At 43.1% G+C, this 18000-nt stretch overlaps 1 protein-coding gene, 1 long non-coding RNA gene and 1 pseudogene across 3 annotated transcripts in view; 2 read left to right on the top strand and 1 right to left on the bottom strand.

Moving 5' to 3' along the window:
* Nucleotides 1-10497, top strand: part of CHAT (choline O-acetyltransferase) — a 48638-nt gene extending 38141 nt beyond the window's left edge. For both annotated transcript variants that reach the window (XM_025880976.2, XM_073904505.1), the window contains exons 13-14: nucleotides 5297-5434; nucleotides 7444-10497. In XM_025880976.2, coding sequence (XP_025736761.1) covers nucleotides 5297-5434; nucleotides 7444-7713 — 408 coding nt within the window. In that variant the 3' untranslated portion in view covers nucleotides 7714-10497. The remainder of the gene's footprint in view (nucleotides 1-5296; nucleotides 5435-7443) is intronic.
* On the bottom strand, nucleotides 13-17883 carry LOC141374671 (uncharacterized). Its single transcript, XR_012381749.1, has 3 exons — nucleotides 17736-17883; nucleotides 1543-1618; nucleotides 13-252 (listed from the first exon to the last, which is right to left on the bottom strand). It is a non-coding gene; the product is annotated as an uncharacterized lncRNA (long non-coding RNA).
* Nucleotides 9492-14021, top strand: LOC112830587 (mitochondrial import inner membrane translocase subunit TIM14-like; annotated as a pseudogene).
* Nucleotides 17884-18000: the final 117 nt, after the last annotated feature.

The following is an 18000-nucleotide window of genomic DNA, read 5'->3' as shown; positions in this document are numbered from 1 at the left end:
AGAGCCATGATTTGCATACAAATAACAGAGAAGAAGCTACTACTTGGACTGGTGATCAATATATCAATTGAAAATGATTCTGATACAGTATTTGAAGGAGCATATAACCTGTGAAGAGGGGTTGACCAAATTTCACTCCATATAGTTGGAAGCAAGTACAATGCATATCTGTGTTTTAGAACTAGCCAATGTAGACTTCTTTCCAATTCAGTTGCCAGGTCCTGAATTCATCTGAAGAGTTAAGCTTTCATTCTGTTTGGGGAAAATCAAGCTCACTCTCACATATTGAGTGGGTATTTTTGGTTTTCCTGCTTAATGCCAGACAAGGTGCTGGGTGGTAGGAAATAAAAGATAAAGTCCATAAGCCCTGTCCTTAGGGAGTTTACTGAGTAGCTGGGAGGAAAAGCCCTTAAATGGTAAATCTCACCCCAGGTGAAAAGAGTCCTCAGGAAGTAGGAGAGAGCATGGACGGGCAAGCTAGTTCCTCTGCTTGGGAAAGCCAGGAAGACTTCCCAGAAGAAGTGGTGCTTGATATGAGACTTGAAGGATGAAGAGGTGCTTATCAGGTGGACATAGAAGGGAAGAATGGTCCCAGAAGGGAAGAGTGTGTGCAAAGGCAGATAATCTTGAGAGAATAAGCCACACTGGAGGAAAAGCTAGTAGTTCGTGTGTGCAGCTTGCAAAGGACAGAGGAGCAGGGGAGCTTATGAGATGGGATTTTTCAGTCACAAAGTTTACTCTGGTGACCAGGTAGAAGAAGGACTGGTTGGAGCAAGGGTGGTCTGCCAACACTCAGTGACGCTAATTAGGAATCTATATAATATTTAGGTAGAGCTGAGATAAGGACTGAAATAGAGCAGGAGCAGGGGATTCAAGAGGTAGACACCAACTTCTGTTTAAACATGGTGGACACCAGGATTTACTGTCACTCCCTCTGAAATCCTCAAAAATATCAGCAAAGGGGTTTTTTTAAGCCATGAATACACTAGGCAAAGAGAGTGGGAAAGGAAGGGACAGCAAAGTTTTTGAGTTGGAAAATAGAACAGATGGCCAGTGACCTAGCAAACCAGAGGAAGCTGAAACCCAAGCAAAGAGTAAGGGAGACCCAGGAGCCCAATGAATTGTTCTGCAGAACCTTAGAATGGCTCAGGCATTGGAGGCACCCACCAAAAGTACAGGTGTGTGCAGGGCTGAAAAGAAGAGGATGGCTTGATGATCTCTATAAGAAGCAGTCAGACCCTCAGTTCCTTTCCATTACCCCGCGCAGCTAGGCAACTACCCTCCCCTTTCTCAATGGTAGGCTAGAGGACTCTAGATTTGGGGACACCAGGTAAAGCTCAGGGAAGGTTAACCAAATTAAACAGGGTGATTAATCAAAGTCTACCTACTCAGCTCCAGGTACATTGGGAAGTACTTTTATTACCACCTCTCTCCAAGCATGAGATTAGAGGATTTCTCTGTGGTGAGACTGACCAGGCCAAGCGAACAAAATCACAGACACTGATAGCTGGGGTGCCCAATGAAATAGCCCAGCCAGCTCACCTCCCAGTGAAGTCTAGCAGATGGTAAGCACAGGCTTACACATGTATCTTCTAATCACTTTTTTCAGTGCTTTATTCTGAAATATAAACAGGTAGCCATTAATCATCAGACATTGAGGAAAGTTGCTAACATAAGACACAAAAACCAGTACAAATGTTTTTGTGTAATTTTTAAATTTTTGCTTAATTTTTTAAAATAATTTAAGAGAAAATTCAAGGAAATGAAAACAATGCAGGAAGCAGGAGAACATTTTTTAAAACTGTAATTGAAATCCTCTGAATGATAATGAACTTATTACATCCATTAATAAGAATATGAAACTAAAAAAAAATCTTTTTGGTGGGGCAATAAAAATAATTCTGGGGAAAAATATGGTAGAAAAAATGCAATGGGGGGATTGGGAGATAAAGCTGAAATAATCTTCCCAAAATGTCAACAAAACAAAGAAATGAAATACTGGACAGAAAAAAAGGGCTCAGTATGGGAGAACCAAAATCCCAAGTAATACATGTCCAGAAAGAGAAAATGGGGGTGGAGGGGAACAACAACAAAATAATTGAGGAAAATTCCTCAGAGTTGAAGGACATGAGCTTTCACATTGAGAGAGCCCAGCATGTACCTTGTGTAATAGAGGAAAACATTCATACCAAGGAAATTTCACAACACAAAGGTCAAAGAGAAGATTCTAAAATCTCTCAGAGAGAAAAAAAAAAACAAGTACAAAGATCAGGAATAAAAGTGTAATTGGACTTCTCAACAACATCACTGGAAGGTGGAAGATAATGGAGCAATGCCTTCAAATTCTGAGGGAAAATGATTTGTAATGTATATTCCATATCCAGCTAAGCTATCATCAACTTTGAAGACAGAAGAAAGACGTTTTCAGACAGACAAGTTCTCAAAAGTTTTACTTATTAAGCTTTCTTTCTTGTCAAACTATTGGAGGATATAGACTACTAAAGTAAGAGCTAAAACATAAAAGACATTGTGTGCTCCAAAATCAGAAGATTCAACACAAAAGAGAAAGAGGGTGACAGTAAAAGGAGATCCCAAGTTGACAACTGTTCAGCAGACACAGGAACAATCAGTCCACAGAGAAGCAAGAAGAGGGGGCACCTGGGTGGCTCTGGCGGTTAAGGGTCTGCCTTCAGCTCAGGTCATGATCCCAAAGTCCTGGGATCGAGTCCCACACTGGGCTCCTTGCTCAGCAGGGAGGCTGCTTCTCCCTCTGCCTGCCACTCCCCCTGCTTGTGCTCTCTCTCTCTCTCTGTCAAATAAATAAATAAAATCTTAAAAAAAAATGGAGAAGCAAGAAGTGAGAGGTGGAATGAAATTGACAAATTATCTGATTTGAGTGTATTAAGAAAAGTTTTACACTTCTGGCTGAGAGTTTAAGAGTCAATTAGTTATAGATACATAGAAAGCTAAGCAAGCGGGGAAAATCATAATTTAGTCATTTAAAAATCATCCCAATTCCAAGGAAAACAAAAGGTGAACAAGAAAGGAAATCTCATAATGCAGCCCGAGACTCAGCTGTGAATACTTACATAATTATAATCATGTCAACACTGAATAGTGATCAAACAATGAAGAGTTAAACATAACTCTAATGAGAGGATGGGAGAATGGAAGAATATTTGGGGAGCAGGAGTATGAAAGAGCCAAAGTTTCATCTTCTATAGCAAGAAGATATAGATAAAGCTGAAAAATGTAGTGAACGCAGTCTAAGACTGTTACTTAGAACTAAGACAATTAAATAGCTAAATTGATTGCCTCTGTGGTGTGGGAATCAGACCTGGCAGAGTGACAGATGTCTTTAGCTTCTTCGGGGTTTTAAGCTATATAAATATATGACTTTGGTAATAATTTAAATGTTTATAAAAGATTTAGAAAAATATCCTCTAAAGCATTGCCTTAGGGTCCAGCTGTGTTAACTATTCTAAGTTGATGAGAACAGCTAAATAAAAGAGATGGGGGTGAGAAGGAGAGAGCTATAAAAATGCTCTGAGGTGAATCCAGTGCCTGGTTGGCTGTGGGGGATCAGGACCAGGGGAAAGAAGCAAGGAGAGCTCCAGCCTCTGGCAGCTGTATTTGGTCACAGTAGTGGAGAAGGGACATCCCAGGGAAGGAGCAAGCGTGGTCCAGACACTCCCGCCCAGATTCTTACAACATCTTAGGCTTTTCCTTCACAGCACGCACACCCCCAGCGCCCAGCAGCATTGGGCACACAGTGGGCACTCAAGTAAGCTTCCCTGAATGAATGACTCAACAATGAATCATTTTGCTCATGACTACTCGTGGCCTTAATCCAAACAATCCGTTAAATCAACCCCAGTTGCTACAGTGAGCTGGAGGTGGTGAAGACTGTTGGGTAGCTGCTGCATAGAGCAGCTAACCGCTTCTACAGATCTACACAAATCAGCGATTAAACAGAGGTAACCAGAGAACCTAGCAGCCCACCCACTTCATCGATGGGCTCAGAGTCCTTCCCCTCTGTCCTAATGGGTCACATCTAAAGTGAACTGCGGTTATAGAACATGTCTTTCCAGGCTATAATTAGGAGCATCTGAAGAGACTGGGGCCTCTGAATCTTCTTTATGCATTCATTCTCCACTGAAAAAGAACGCTGTCAAATCCCAAAACGTGCCTTGTAAACTTGAACAAAATCCATTGTGATGGAGGTTTCCTCCTCTGTGGGGCTAATCCATTGTGATGGAGGTTTCCTCCTATGTGGGGCTTTGACAGCTAAGCGGCCATCTTACATAAGCGTGAACCTCCCAAGATTTACAATTACCCTGATGGGGACCCACAGGTTACTCCTATAGGCCGGAGGTGGCCCCCAAGTCTCCACCACTCCCAGAATTGCCCCAAATGAACGTGTAATCCAAGCAAAACCAGTGTGTGTGTTACACACGCAGCCTCAAGTGGGGAGGAGATGAAATGTGTACCCTGGCCCCTCCGCCCCACTTCCAGCCATACTGCCTCTGAGTTCTGCCTACATAGACAACCTGGAGTCCCCACTGCTCTTATCTTAGCCTTTGATAAGAGTTCAAGTATCTTGCAATAAAAAGAAAAAAATCTTTCTTCATTGAACAAGCTTTCCCCTTGTAAACATCAGCTGAGCCTCTGCTAAGATGTCTAGTTCCTGTCTCAGAATGATTTCTTAGGTTGTAAATCCAGTTTATATGAAATGATCCTGAGCCCATGAAATAGCAATCAAGATTTAGGAACAGACCCTAATGTTCTCTATCCCTCATTCCTTGGACTCCTGCTGGAGGATGAAGTGTTGGTTGTGGTGAAAGTCTGCCCCCTGATAGCCTGGGACACCCTTCCCCATGCCCTGACAGGGTCCAGCACCCATCCCTGCCCCCCAGACTCCTCCTCTACCTAAGAAAGTACTAGGGATGCCTAGCCCACCCCTCCCACTTAGAGGGGTCATACACAGTGTGTCGGCAATGACCATGCTGGGGTTGAGAGGCAGGAGATACTCAGCCTCATAGACCTTTAACGCGGGCATGCTCACTTTAGTCCATGCTCTGGACTTGCCCTTTGCACGTAGAAAGGGTCCGTGGAACACAGGCTGAGTGGTAGAGTGGTCAGTCCTGGGCGGCCACCCACACACGTTGTCCGCAGCAAGCACCAGGTAAGCGCAAGCTGGGGCCCTTGCAATGGCCATCAGCATTGCGGGCTAGAGAAGGGGGTAGGGCACGGGAGCCCCTGTCTCATCTCCTGTTCTTTGTCCCCAACTATCCAGGCCATAACAGGGATGGCCATTGACAACCACTTGCTGGCGCTGCGGGAGCTGGCCCGGGACACATGCAAGGAGCTGCCCGAGATGTTTACAGATGAAACGTACCTGATGAGCAACCGGTTCATCCTCTCAACCAGCCAGGTACCGTGCGGCTGTCACCCAAGGGGCCACTTAGTGTAACCAGTGGGCTTTCTAAAAGGCTACTTAGCGTAGACCAGTGACTACAGCCCACTGGCTGGAGTCAGGCAAGTCCCAGAGGTGCTCCTTACCAGCTGCATGTCCTTTGGCAAAATGACCTGAATGCTCTGAGTGCTGGTCCCCCCCCACCCCCCCACCCCCCGTCTAAATGGGTGTACTCGTGAACGCCACCCTAGCGGAGGAGGACTGGATGGGAACTGGTGCTCTAGCCACTATGCTTACCACCTTTCAATCTGTTACCTGCGGGGCGGCGTTCCACTGTGCCAGCCACAGGCTCTGAAGCCTGACAGGTCTAGAGTGAAGTCCTGGCTCAGCGAGAAGGGACAATTTGGGTAGAAAGCCTAGCTCAGTGCCTGGCATGGACCGGGCCCTCCAAACAGGTCACGGCCAATATTGTGAAGGGCTGCACGACCAACGGCAGGCGATCAGCGGCCAGCCCAGCATCCCCTAAAAGCCTGTTCTGTTGGAGGACCTCTGTGATAAAGACAGAATGAAATCCACTCGAGGGGCGCCTGGGTGGCTCAGTCATTAAGCGTCTGCCTTCAGCTCAGGTCATGATCCCAGAGTCCTGGGATCGAGCCCCACATCGGGCTCCCTGCTCGGTGGGAAGCCTGCTTCTCCCTCTCCCATGCCCCCTGCTCGTGTTCCCTTTCTCACCGTGCCTCTCTCTGTCAAACAAATAAATCAAATCCTAAAAAAAAAAAAAAAAAGAAAAGAAAAGAAAAGAAAAGAAATCCATTCGAGAAGTGCAGTGGCTTAGGAAAGAAAAGAACCCCCCAAACGTCAGTTGACTAAAACTCTGCCTCATCTGCTAAGGGCTGGACGTGGGCAATGAGAGGGGCTGATCAAGTTGTGTTTGAGAATAAAAGCCCACTCAGTAATTTGATGTTGTCATTACAGCAGTGAGTGCACAGACGGAAGTAAACGAGGGCAGGGCACAACAACATAAATTCTTCAGGAAACCATCCATGGGCAAAAAGTGCTTTGGAACGGTTTTACGGCCTTCAGCTGTTGCACAGCAAATTTATCTGACAATGAGGTGACTCTATTAACAAGACTAATGGTTTGTTCTGCCCCATTAAAACAGCCAGTGTCATTTCTGAAGGCCTGACTACACAGCGCCCGAAACCTTGGGTTTAAAAACAAACCCCACCCTGCAACTACCCAAGAATGTGTTCTATTTTTCCCCTGAAGACCAGCTAAGAAAGTGAATTTGGGGGTGTGGTGGTTTGGTGTTTTCTCTTTCTCCCAACTGGAAATCAACATTTATGGCTTGAATGCCTTCAGAGACACATTTTCCTGATTTGTGACTCTGATTACAAAATCTCAGCACTCTGAATTCAAAATGTATTAGGTGCATAAGGAAAACTCCAGTTGATGGCAATCTTTGAAATGCCCAATGCTGGGTAATTGTGCATGGCCGGGTTGTGGGGAGAAAATCAGACCAGCCAAGCAATCCTGACAGTAATTAAGGATGTGGGGAAAATTGACAGAGAAGACAGGCCAGATTTCCTTCTGTTCATAAATTACTCCCTCTGGGAAGCCATCTAACTGTGGGGTGCCACCAGGGTACCATTCAGTAAATTACCCCTATTGCCTCAGTGCCTCAAACAGCCCCCAGGTGAAGGAGATGCTCAGCCTGAGACCCAGCACAGGTCACTCTGGGGGATTTTGACTCCACAAGTAGAGCAGATTTCCCACCAGGGAGTGGCTTATGGACTCTCTTCTTTGGATATCATTGCAGTTAGGTGGGTTTGTCTTTCTGACTCTGGCTGTGGCCATCCATGCTGAAGCTATTGGTTCATTTGGTTAATTCAGTCAGACACCCAGGTGGAAAATAGAGAAGTAAATATCCTCTCGAGGCCTCGGGGTTGTTGAAACGCCCTGTATTCTAGCAAGTCCACAGGCTTACTTTTCAGAACCAGCAGCTTCTGACCTGCCCTCTCCTCCAGGTGCCCACAACCATGGAGATGTTTTGCTGCTATGGTCCTGTGGTACCTGACGGGTACGGGGTCTGCTACAACCCCCAGCCAGAGAGCATCCTTTTCTGCATCTCCAGCTTTCATGGCTGCAAAGAAACCTCTTCTACCAAGTTTGCAAAAGCAGTGGAAGAAAGCCTCACTGAAATGAGGGGCCTCTGCAGTCCACCACAGTCTACAGTGGGCAAGCCACTGGCAACAAAAGAAAAAGCAACAAGGCCCATCGAGGGACACCAACCTTGACTTCTGCCACTAGGTTCCACGTCCCCAAACCCAGCATTCTGCTGCCGCCAGACCCTGCCGAACCCCTACCCCCAACCCCCTCCCTAGCTTTCGGTAGCTCCTGTCCTCAGGGCCCAACCCAGAGACCACACGGAGGCATCACGCAAAGCAGGAGCGTGAGGAGGAAAGTGTCCCTCATTAGGCATGGGGATTGTCCTTATTTGCCAAACTGCCCTCTGGCCTGTGTACTGGGAAGTAAGCCAGGCCTGGCTCTGAGGTAGCCTTGGGGAGGTGGGCAAGTCTACACCACCTTCCCTCCATGGCCTCAGAAGCTTAATGGGGGTGTTTGCTTCTCTAGCAGGACCTAGTGTGTCCAGGTAATGTTTTGCCCAACAAAAGAATGAGTCACCCTATTACATGCAGTGTACCTACATGAATCACAAAGAAAGAGGCTAACCCCAGGTCAATACCTCTTTTCTTTGGGGGAGGAGTAGGGGGCATTGCTTTCAGATTTGAAGCAGTGTCATCATGACATTCAGAATGACCTGCACTGAGCTGTACAGGGCTGCAAACACCCCGTCCCCTCCACAGACACAGACACACACACACAGAGTTAATTTAAAATACAGTGCCCCAGGCCCCAAAACACATTTCTCCTTTCATCTCCCAGGGGCAGCCTTCCATTGAGTTGGGGAAAATCTGGTCCTGCTCTTCTGAGAGGGGGGAAAAAGAATCATCCACCATTGTGTGGGCATCGTGTTGCTCGGCCTCCCCGGGGGCATCAGCAACAGTCCAGGATGAGTAAACAGCACGATGCCCGCCAAGCAGCAGGGATGGGGAGGGAGGACCAGTCCACTTCCCCAAGAATCCTGCCACTAGCATTTTTTCTGGTTGCTTCCCCACTCCCCTTCACGGGAATCATACCCCTTATAGGTGATCTGCCTTCTAGAGGAGAAGAGAGAGGGTTGCTTTGGGGATTTTCTGTCATTGCTTATTTGTTTTGTTTTATTCATTCTTAAGAGAGGCTTCTAAGAAAACCACTGTGACATTAATTTCAGAAAATGATCTCAGTGGCCCAAGCAGGACACCTGCAGATAGCAGGTGGAAGATGTTATCTAGGGATTCTAACTAAACCCCATGTGGACAAGTGCAGAGCAGGGCTCTCCCTGGCCTGGCAGGGGGGAGGGGGGAGCAGGCTTGAGGAGACAGCTGGTGGGGAGCAGGGCCAGGAGGAGGGAATAGCTATGTCCAGAGTCAGCCCTATTGGAGGGGCAGGCCGTGCACAGAGCCAAAGTTAAGTTTGTCCTGAGAGATTGTGATCATCAAGGAGATATGAAAAGCACTTCCCATTGGGGAATATTTTTATGGTAAATCTCAAAAGGCAAAGGAGTGGGAAAGCAACCAGAAAATCAAAACTGCAAATAGCTGAGGCAGCCTGTCTCTGTCCAGAGGAGGTACAGAGCTTGACTCTCGCCACTGAGTTCTGCTGTGCAACCTGCAGGGGAGTTCTGACAAAGCCCCCTCGCCCCACTCGCACTGCACTCTGGCCCAGGGACCCTGCACAAGTCCCTCTGGGCCACTGTGCAAGCTTTCTGCACTTTGACCTCTATTGAAGGCAGGGCTGAGATGGGGGCAGCTGGCATTATGACCTTTGCTCAGTTCTTTGAAAACACAAACAGGCCCAAGCAGTAAATTCCTTGAGCCCTGGTTTTAGATTGAGGGTTTCTGTTGGATGCTCTGGGAGATTCTGACACTGCCCTTCAAAATCATTGGTCTCTACGTCCATACTCCTTCCACAGATGTCCTCCTTCCAGCCCCCTTGGGAAGTTGCAGCCCAGGAGTCTTGGGAATATCTGGGGAACTACTGTCCCCCTGCTGTAAGTTGACCCAAAGCCAATTGTCTCTTCAAATGACCACAGTACAGATCTGAGTTCTCTTCTGTTTTCCTTCCATGGATTTCTGGGCAGACAGAGAGCTCTGGTTTGAGGGTCAGGTAACCCCACTGACCTTAACCAAGAGACTTAAATGGCCCAGAGACTCAATTCCCTCCATCATCAAATGGGGACAAGAACATCCTGACCTTGCAAGACTGTGAGGACTGTAGAGCACATGTGTAAAGGGCCTCGCACAAGCAGGTGGGGACACTGGTGTCCACCATCAGGATGATGTTACTCCAGCAGGCCCTGTTCAAGTGAATTTGTTTTGAACTTTTTACACTGATTTGAAAGAACCAAACTCACATGTATCATTCTCTGAGCATAGGGGAAAGGAAACTGACTCTGTATATTCAGATATCAACCATACACTGTGAGGGCTTCAAGAAGTGTAGGATTGTGTACATTTGGCAGGAGGGAACACCTCCTCTTTCTGAGGAAGAATCTGGAAGCTGGTCTTCCCCCTCCAAGAACAGGTGGATGCACTGAGTCTTTATGCAAAGGCAATGCTGAGCCATGGCCATGGGCATCTCGGGGGGATCCTGGTAATGGAGACTGTTCCAAGTGTTCCCAAAGAGATGGAAAATGAAAGCTGCAGACAGTCACTTTGGGGCAGTGATGCATAATAAACATGCTTTTGGCCACCTTACAATACTGCAAAGTTGCCAAAATATATAAAGTTGACATTTGAGTTCTATTTTTATAAAATTGTTCTAGATTTATGGCAATATATACATGTGTATTTATAGCCTTCCAATTTTAAGTTATAGTTTTGTGCTTTAAAGAAATATATGTATTACTAAAGAACTGTATATTGAAAGCACTATATTCAAAATATTTAAAGACCGTAAGTCCGTATTCAATAAAAAGTAATGCCAAGAAAGATGGTGGTAGCCATTGTTTCTAAACAGAAATTGTATACAAATTTTGTTATAAGTTCTGTGAACCGGGTCAGCGATTCGTTTGGCATTGTCTGAGGTCTCTCAGCAGCAATGGTGGATGTCTGAAAGATACAGGGGCCAGGAGGGAAAGGGAGGAAGGAATTTAGTCTCTCCTCATGTGTGACATGGGGAAAGGGTGAGGGGCAGAGAGGCTTCATGGGCTGTTTGTGATCAGGTTGGCCTGCACAAACATGCATAGAGAGAATGGAGCGGAGGGAAAAGCACCAGGCTCAGAGATGGGATGTCTGGACAATAAATCCAGTTCTGTCTCTAAATTTGGGGATCTCTGACTTCACCTCTCTAGCCCTATTTCTTCGTCTGTAAAATGAGGATGTTGATATCAGCACCACCCACTTCCAGGGTTGTGGTGAGCTGACATAGATGATCCTTGTTTGAAAACTTAGAAAGTGATGTCAAAGCCTCTTACTGCAGACTCAGTTCCCTGCACATAGGCTGCTTCACTCTGCACAGTCCAAAGATACATTCCAAGCTGCAAGACTCCCTCTGCAGCCACAAAAATCCACAGAACCGGAACCGAGTTTCCTCCAAATGGAAGCCCAAATGCTTTCCAATCAGAGCCTAAAAGGAACCTTAAAGTGTATGAATTTGTGTCACTGGGATGCAGAAGAGGCATTATTCAAAAAGAGAATGGCTAAGAATATTCCAGGAGGAATGGTGGGGTTAGGAAGGAACAAGATCCAAGTAAAGCGGGTTTATTCTTATTTATCACATATATCACACGTGGCCCTAAATTAACAAGATGAAGACAATAGACAGAGAAGGGTACAAACAGGCAAGCCAGCCCCCAACATACAAAATCATGCAACCCCTCCTTGTTGTCTCTGGAAGTCCTGTGGGATGGATGTTGGCACATTTAGCCAAAAAGGTGGAGAAGAGTCCCTCCCAGAGAAGATTCCCTCCCACACAAACATCCAGAAGTTCCCAAATTAATCCTAAGCAGTTCTCCTTGGTAGTGGGGGGAGAACCAGTGCCTTGCATTCCCTTTATAAATTCAGCCGATCTCCCTCCTTTTATATTTCTCTGAGTTTTCCTTCCAAAGAGGCCTCTCGAGTCTGCAGGATGAACAATAAGCCATCCCTGGGAAAAGCTGGCCTCACATCACATAAGAGGACCTTTCTAAAAGCTGTTCTCCCTGTTTCCTAAAGACCAGCTCTCTTCTTGTTCTATTCCTACTGTTTCTTCCATCTCCTTGTGGGATTTCACTTCCTATTTCTGTCCCTCATATGTCACTGGACACCCAGAGTTCTGTTCTTGATCTCTATTTCTTATATTAAGGAGCAGCAAAATGGGAGACTGAATGGATGCAGAAGGGTCCCCTCCACCTATAAAAACATATGCACAAAGAGAAATTTTTTTTAACTATGTAATCAAGTTCAAAAGAAAGAAAATAAATCCTCATTATTACAGAAAAAAGAATGTCCAAAACAGAGCAGTGAGCAGGAGCTAAAGTTGTGTCAGACCAGACACAAACTCCAGTGGCTGACAGCAGGATTTACCACCCTCGCAAGTTGAGAGAACATGACCTCAGCCCCTGCAAGGTGGGAGATGGAGCTAAATTCTGCACAAAACCAGAACCTCATAGAGGTGTCCCAATCCTTAAAAAAAAAAAAAAAAAAAAAAGACTAGAAAAACTCTTCCCATCAGCCCAGGGGAGCATTGAGGAACAAATTTATAAATTTGTGCCATTTGTGTAATACATTATATGTTAAAAAAGAAGAAGAAGAAGAAGAAGATAGCAGGAAGGAAAGAATGAAGGGGGAAATTGGAGGGGGAGACGAACCATGAGAGACTATGGACACTGAGAAACAAACTGAGGGTTCCAGGGGGCAGTGGGGAGATGGGTTAGCCTGGTGATGGGTATTAAAGAGGGCACGTACTTCATGGAGCGCTGGGTGTTATACGCAAACAATGAATTATGGAACACTACATCAAAAACTAATGATATAATGTATGGTGATTAGCATAACATAATAAAAAAAACAAATCAAGAGAAAAAGAATTTGTGCCATTTGTAGATGTGCAGTCTGAGTTTATACAACTTATTTGTAAAGCAAGAATTCTAAGCCAATAATTTTTTTTTTTTAATTTCCTGGGTCAGTAAGATGCAAAGGGCCACAGCAGAATCAAATCCAAAACCACCACTTTCCACAACCCTGGAAACACCAAACATCCAGACAGAGAAAACATTCTATTAAAGATGAACTCACAGTCAGAAAATACAAATGGCTCACAGGAACACAGGAGGGAAAGCAGCAGATAAAACAAACAGGAGAATCAATAACACAAAGACCAGAGAGAATAGATGAGTCAGAGAGAAGCTATAAAATTGATATGTTTAACATTATAAAGAAATAAAAATACAGAGAAGATACATGTAGCAGTTCAGGAAGAAGAGATTAGAGAGAATGGGGGAAAGCACTATTCAAAGAGGAAATCATTAGGAATATTCCAGAATCAAAGAAATACGTTATTCTAAAATTCTTGGGTCAAAGAAGAAATAATAATGGAAATTTAGAAATACTTCGATCAGAATGATAATAAAGATACCTTATATCAAAACCTCTGGGTACAGCAAAACTGATGCTTTGAGGAAAATTTTTACCTTAAAATACTTACGTCAGAAAAGAAGCAAGACTGAAAATTGATGAGCTAAGTGTAAATTACAAAGTAAGAAAAAGAGTCAGACAGTAAACTCAAGGAAAATAGAAGGAACAGTAAACTCAAAGAAAGTAACAAAGGTAAGACAACTATTAATGAAGGATAAAACAAAAAATAACTGAGAAGCTAACCAAAGGAAAAGTGGGTTCTTTGACCACACACTCAGTGGAGGCTGGGGAGCCGAGCCAGAGTCAGGGCCAGTACAGTGGTAACCGTTGGACTGACCATTGCAGCTGTAGGATTTGCAGACCATTATGTCTGGCAAGCCACGAAACATACGGAGCCTCAAGTAAAACTAGTTTTTCAAACTCTACCCAAATCTGCCTCTAGTGGTGGCTATGATAGAGATGTGTTTGAACCCAAAATGACAAAATGAGAAGCAGCATTAATACTAGGCGTAAGCTAGTTACGCCTGGGTGACCAGTCAAGTAAGGGTCTGCCTTCGGCTCAGATCATGATCCCAGGGTCCTGGAATCGAGTCCCACATCAGGCTCCTTGCTCAGTGGGGAACCTGCTTCTCCTTCTGCCTCTGCCTGCCACTCTGCCTACTTGTGATCTCTCTCTCTATCTCTCTCTCTGTCAAATAAATAAATAAAATCTTTAAAAAAAAATAAAAAAATACTAGGCGTAAGTCCTACTGCCAATAAAGAAAAAAATAGGAGATGTTCACCGATAAATTATGCTTTTAAATCACCCAGACAAGGGAGGATCTCCTTATATAGCAACCCAAATCAATGAAGCTAAAGATTTACAAGAAGGTCAAGCTAAAAGTTGAAGTAAGTGTATGATGAATTTTAAGTTCTTCTTAGTTTAGGTATATGAGTGCCAGCTTTTTATAATAGACTGCCTCAAAGCTACAAATTTTAAAGATGACTTAACACAGGCTAAAACAATGCTTTGGTATAAGTTTCTTCTTTGAATTTGAGTATTTATTTTATTTTTTTTAGAACATCATTCTCTCTCTTTTTTTTTAAAGATTTTATTTATTTGACAGAGAGAGACACAGCGAGAGAGGGAACACAAGCAGGGAGGAGGGTCAGAGGGAGAGGGAGAAGCAGGTTTCCCGCGGAGCAGGGAACCTGAGGCGGGGCTCCATCCCAGGATCCTGGGATCACGAGCCCAAGCCTAAGGCAGACGCTTAATGACTGAGCCACCCAGGCGCCCCTCGAATTTAAGCATTTTAAATCAGCTTATAGAATATTTGGAGATTTAACACTCAGAAATTGTGGATAAATACATACGATTTGAATAGAAATATTGTTCATTATTCTTTTAGCAAATAATTTGTTACATACTTCAAGGCAAAATGAATGCAACAGTGGCTGGCTTTCAAGGAGCCCCCAATCTAATGGGACACTGATAAACTCATAATTAAAATATAATATGATAAATATTTTTTAAAGTTGGCTCTTTGAAAAGAATAACAAAATAGACAAGTCTCTGGTAAAACCAATTTAAAAAAAGAGAAATTCAGAAATAAATAATACAATGAATAAAAGGTTGCTACAGCTACAGTAGATACCATAACGATAGCCAGAAATATATCAACTACTTTATGCCAGTAAATTTGAAAACTTAGATAAAAATTCTAGGAAAATATAACTTTCTAAAACTAATGAAAGAATAAATAAAATTTCTGGACAACCTTATAAATCTTAAATGAACTGAAACAGTAATTTAAAATCTTCCCACTTAGGAAAGAAAGTAGGGAGGGGGACGTAAAATTCTGTAGACATGTCCTAGCAAACATTCAAAGAAGTGGTCTTTCAATTGTATATAAAATCAATAAGGGGATATTCTGTCTTTTTATATACTCCTTTATTTATTATTCTTTGAAGGTAGTATAACTTTAATATCCAAACCAGACTTGGACATCCAATAACGAAAAACTAAAGGTCCATTTTCTTCATGCATTAGTATCTAGAAATCCTAAATGAAACAGTAGCAAACAAATTCTAACAGTATATAAAAAAGATAATACACCCATGAGCCAGTCAGGTTTATCCAAGAATGCAAGGTAGTTTAATATTGGATGATGAGCACCGGGTGATGTATGGAAGTGTTGAATCACTATATTGTATACCTGAAACTAATATGACACTGTATGTTAAGCACCTGAAATTAAAATAAAAACTTAAAAAAGAGAAAATAGCTAAATGTTATTTACTCATGAACAGCTTAAAGAATAAAAATATAGGACCACTCTAATAGATCATTAAAATGCATTCAGTAAAATTCAACAGGCATTCCTAATTTTTTTAAAAACCCACTGTAAAAGGAAGTAGAAAAGAAATTAGCTTGACATAGAACATCTACATAAAACATACAATATACATCATCCTAAAAAGGGAAATGTAGAACAAAGAGAGGATATGCACTATTTCTACTTCTATTCATCATTGCACTAGAGGTTCTAGCTTGTGCAATAAAATAAGAAGAAAAAGAAAGAAAGGCTTAATAAAAGAAAAAAGCTATCATCATTTGCAGACAGTGTGATTATTCATATAGAAAATCCAAAAGAATCTGTAAATAAATTAACAAATCAATTAAAAAATCAAAGTTGCTTATATAAAATCAAAATATAAAAGTCAATTTTATTTTATACACCAGTAACAATAAAATCACAATACAAAATACGTGATTCATAAAAGAACCTAGCAATAAATCTAACAAATGACATAAGATCTATATACAGATAATTATAATTATAATACAAATATCAATGTATTGAAAGAAGATCTAAATAAAGGAGAGGTATTTCAAGCTAATGAATATGAAGGCCTTAGAAAGATGTTAATGTTCCCCAAACTGATCTCTAGATTCAATGTAACTCCAGCAAAACTCTCAACAGGGAATCTTCTGCCTCTGATAATAGTAGACTAGTTAATTCAGACAAAGCTTCCTACAGAAGACAGCTTTAAAAATCTGGCATATATGTATACTTTTTAAAGATTTATTTATTTATTTATTTATTTATTTGAGAGAGAGAGAGAGAGGGAGCAGGGGAAGAGGCAGATGGAGAGGGAAGGAGAGAATCTCAAGCAGACTCCCCACTGGGCGTGGAGCCCAACATGAGGCTCAATGCCACGACCCTGAGATCATGACGTGAGCCAAAACCAAGAAGCAGATGCTCAACCGACTGAGCCACCCCGCTGCCCCTGGCATATATATATTTTTAAATCTTCTTAAAATCATAAAAGAGCTTACTAGATCAAGATCAGCATAGCACTAGAGATGCTTTTACTCTGGGGCTATTTAGTGATCTTGACTAGGCAACCTAGAAGATGAGATGCAATTTTTGAGTCTTTGCAGAGTTAGGCATACAAAAATTGGAGTCCAACACTGCCCAGGGGGAATCCTGGCAAGCTACCACCCTCTTTGGGGCAGGAATGAGGATAAAATATAAATGAACCAACCTCCACATAGCCTGCAGCCCAGTTTCAAGCCATCTGGATGGCTCAGATAATCTCAAGCCTGAAATTGTATGAAGATGATCTTGGGTTGCTAGTGTTACCAGGAACTGGCAAGCAGTGGGAAAAAAAAAAAGTCTTCTATAGAGGAAGATAATTTCACCCTTGGCCTCAAATTGTTCCTACAAATAATTTTTCTAATACAATGTCCGGTACACAATTAAAGTAAACCAAGAACAAAATAAGCAGACACCAGCAGAAATTACAACAGAAACAGACATGCAGGGTCTCCAGAGAGTGGAATTCTCAAACACAGACTACAAAATAAGTATCTTAACTATGACCAAGAAGATAACCTCAAACGTAAAAACCTTGGCAAGAAACTGAGAACTGTAAAAGGTAGCACAGTAGGTTTGAAAAAGGATCAAACTAAAATTCTAGAACTAAAAAAATAAATAACTGAAAAAAACCCATATTGATGACTTTAATAGCAGTTAAGACATGGCTACCGAGAAAATTAGCAAACTGGATTATCAGTAAAAATGAATGATGTACGCACACATATACACATATAATCCAAAAGAAGAATGAAAAGAGAAAAACATAGAAGAGACGTAAAGAATACGATCAGAAGGTATAACATATATTTAACTGAAGTCCCTGAAAGGTGAGAAAGTGGAACCAGAAGCAATATGAGAAGAGATAATGACCCACATTTTTCCAAAAACAGATGAAGGACTTAAATTCAGTTTCAAGTATCTCAACAAATCCCAGGCAAGATAAATAAAAAGAAACCTACAGACAGGTACCTTACAAGGGTTTCCAGCCTCCTACACCCCTGGCTTGCCTTGGAAGGTTGCTTGGCCCCTTCTGGACCTCAGTTTTGTAAATACAAAATTACAAAATACAACCTACTTCATAAGGATAGTAAAATGACTAAATGAAATAATATCTGGAAAGTGCTTAGCAAGTCACCTGACATGTGTCAGGTGTAACCGGCTTTCTGTAACCGGCTATAAATATTGGCTAATGCTATTTATCATTAACACTTGCCACACCGGCAGAAATGCCCCGTTTACCTGGCAGTCAGAGTGAGAAGGCAAGTCGCCTCTGACTACCACCACACCTTTCTTATACCCCAGAGGTGGTGGTGCAGATATCCAGAAAGGGACGTTCCTCATCCCGGGCTCCCACACAGGCACCCAGCATGGGACATGGGGCAAGGACCCTCAGGTCCCACCCCTACCCGCCCTGGCCCCGCCCACCCCCACGTGGCCACACCCACTCCCAAAGGCCCGCAGAGCTGTTGCCTAGCAGTGTGTGTTGCGCTTTAGCGGGTGCTAG

This window comes from Callorhinus ursinus, unplaced genomic scaffold (assembly GCF_003265705.2).
Source record: "Callorhinus ursinus isolate GAN/ISIS: 27379988/994484 unplaced genomic scaffold, GSC_fseal_2.0 scaffold20, whole genome shotgun sequence".
NCBI lineage: Eukaryota > Metazoa > Chordata > Mammalia > Carnivora > Otariidae > Callorhinus > Callorhinus ursinus.
The sequence above is the reverse complement of the archived record's forward strand: the minus strand, read 5'-3'. Positions and strand labels throughout refer to the sequence as shown.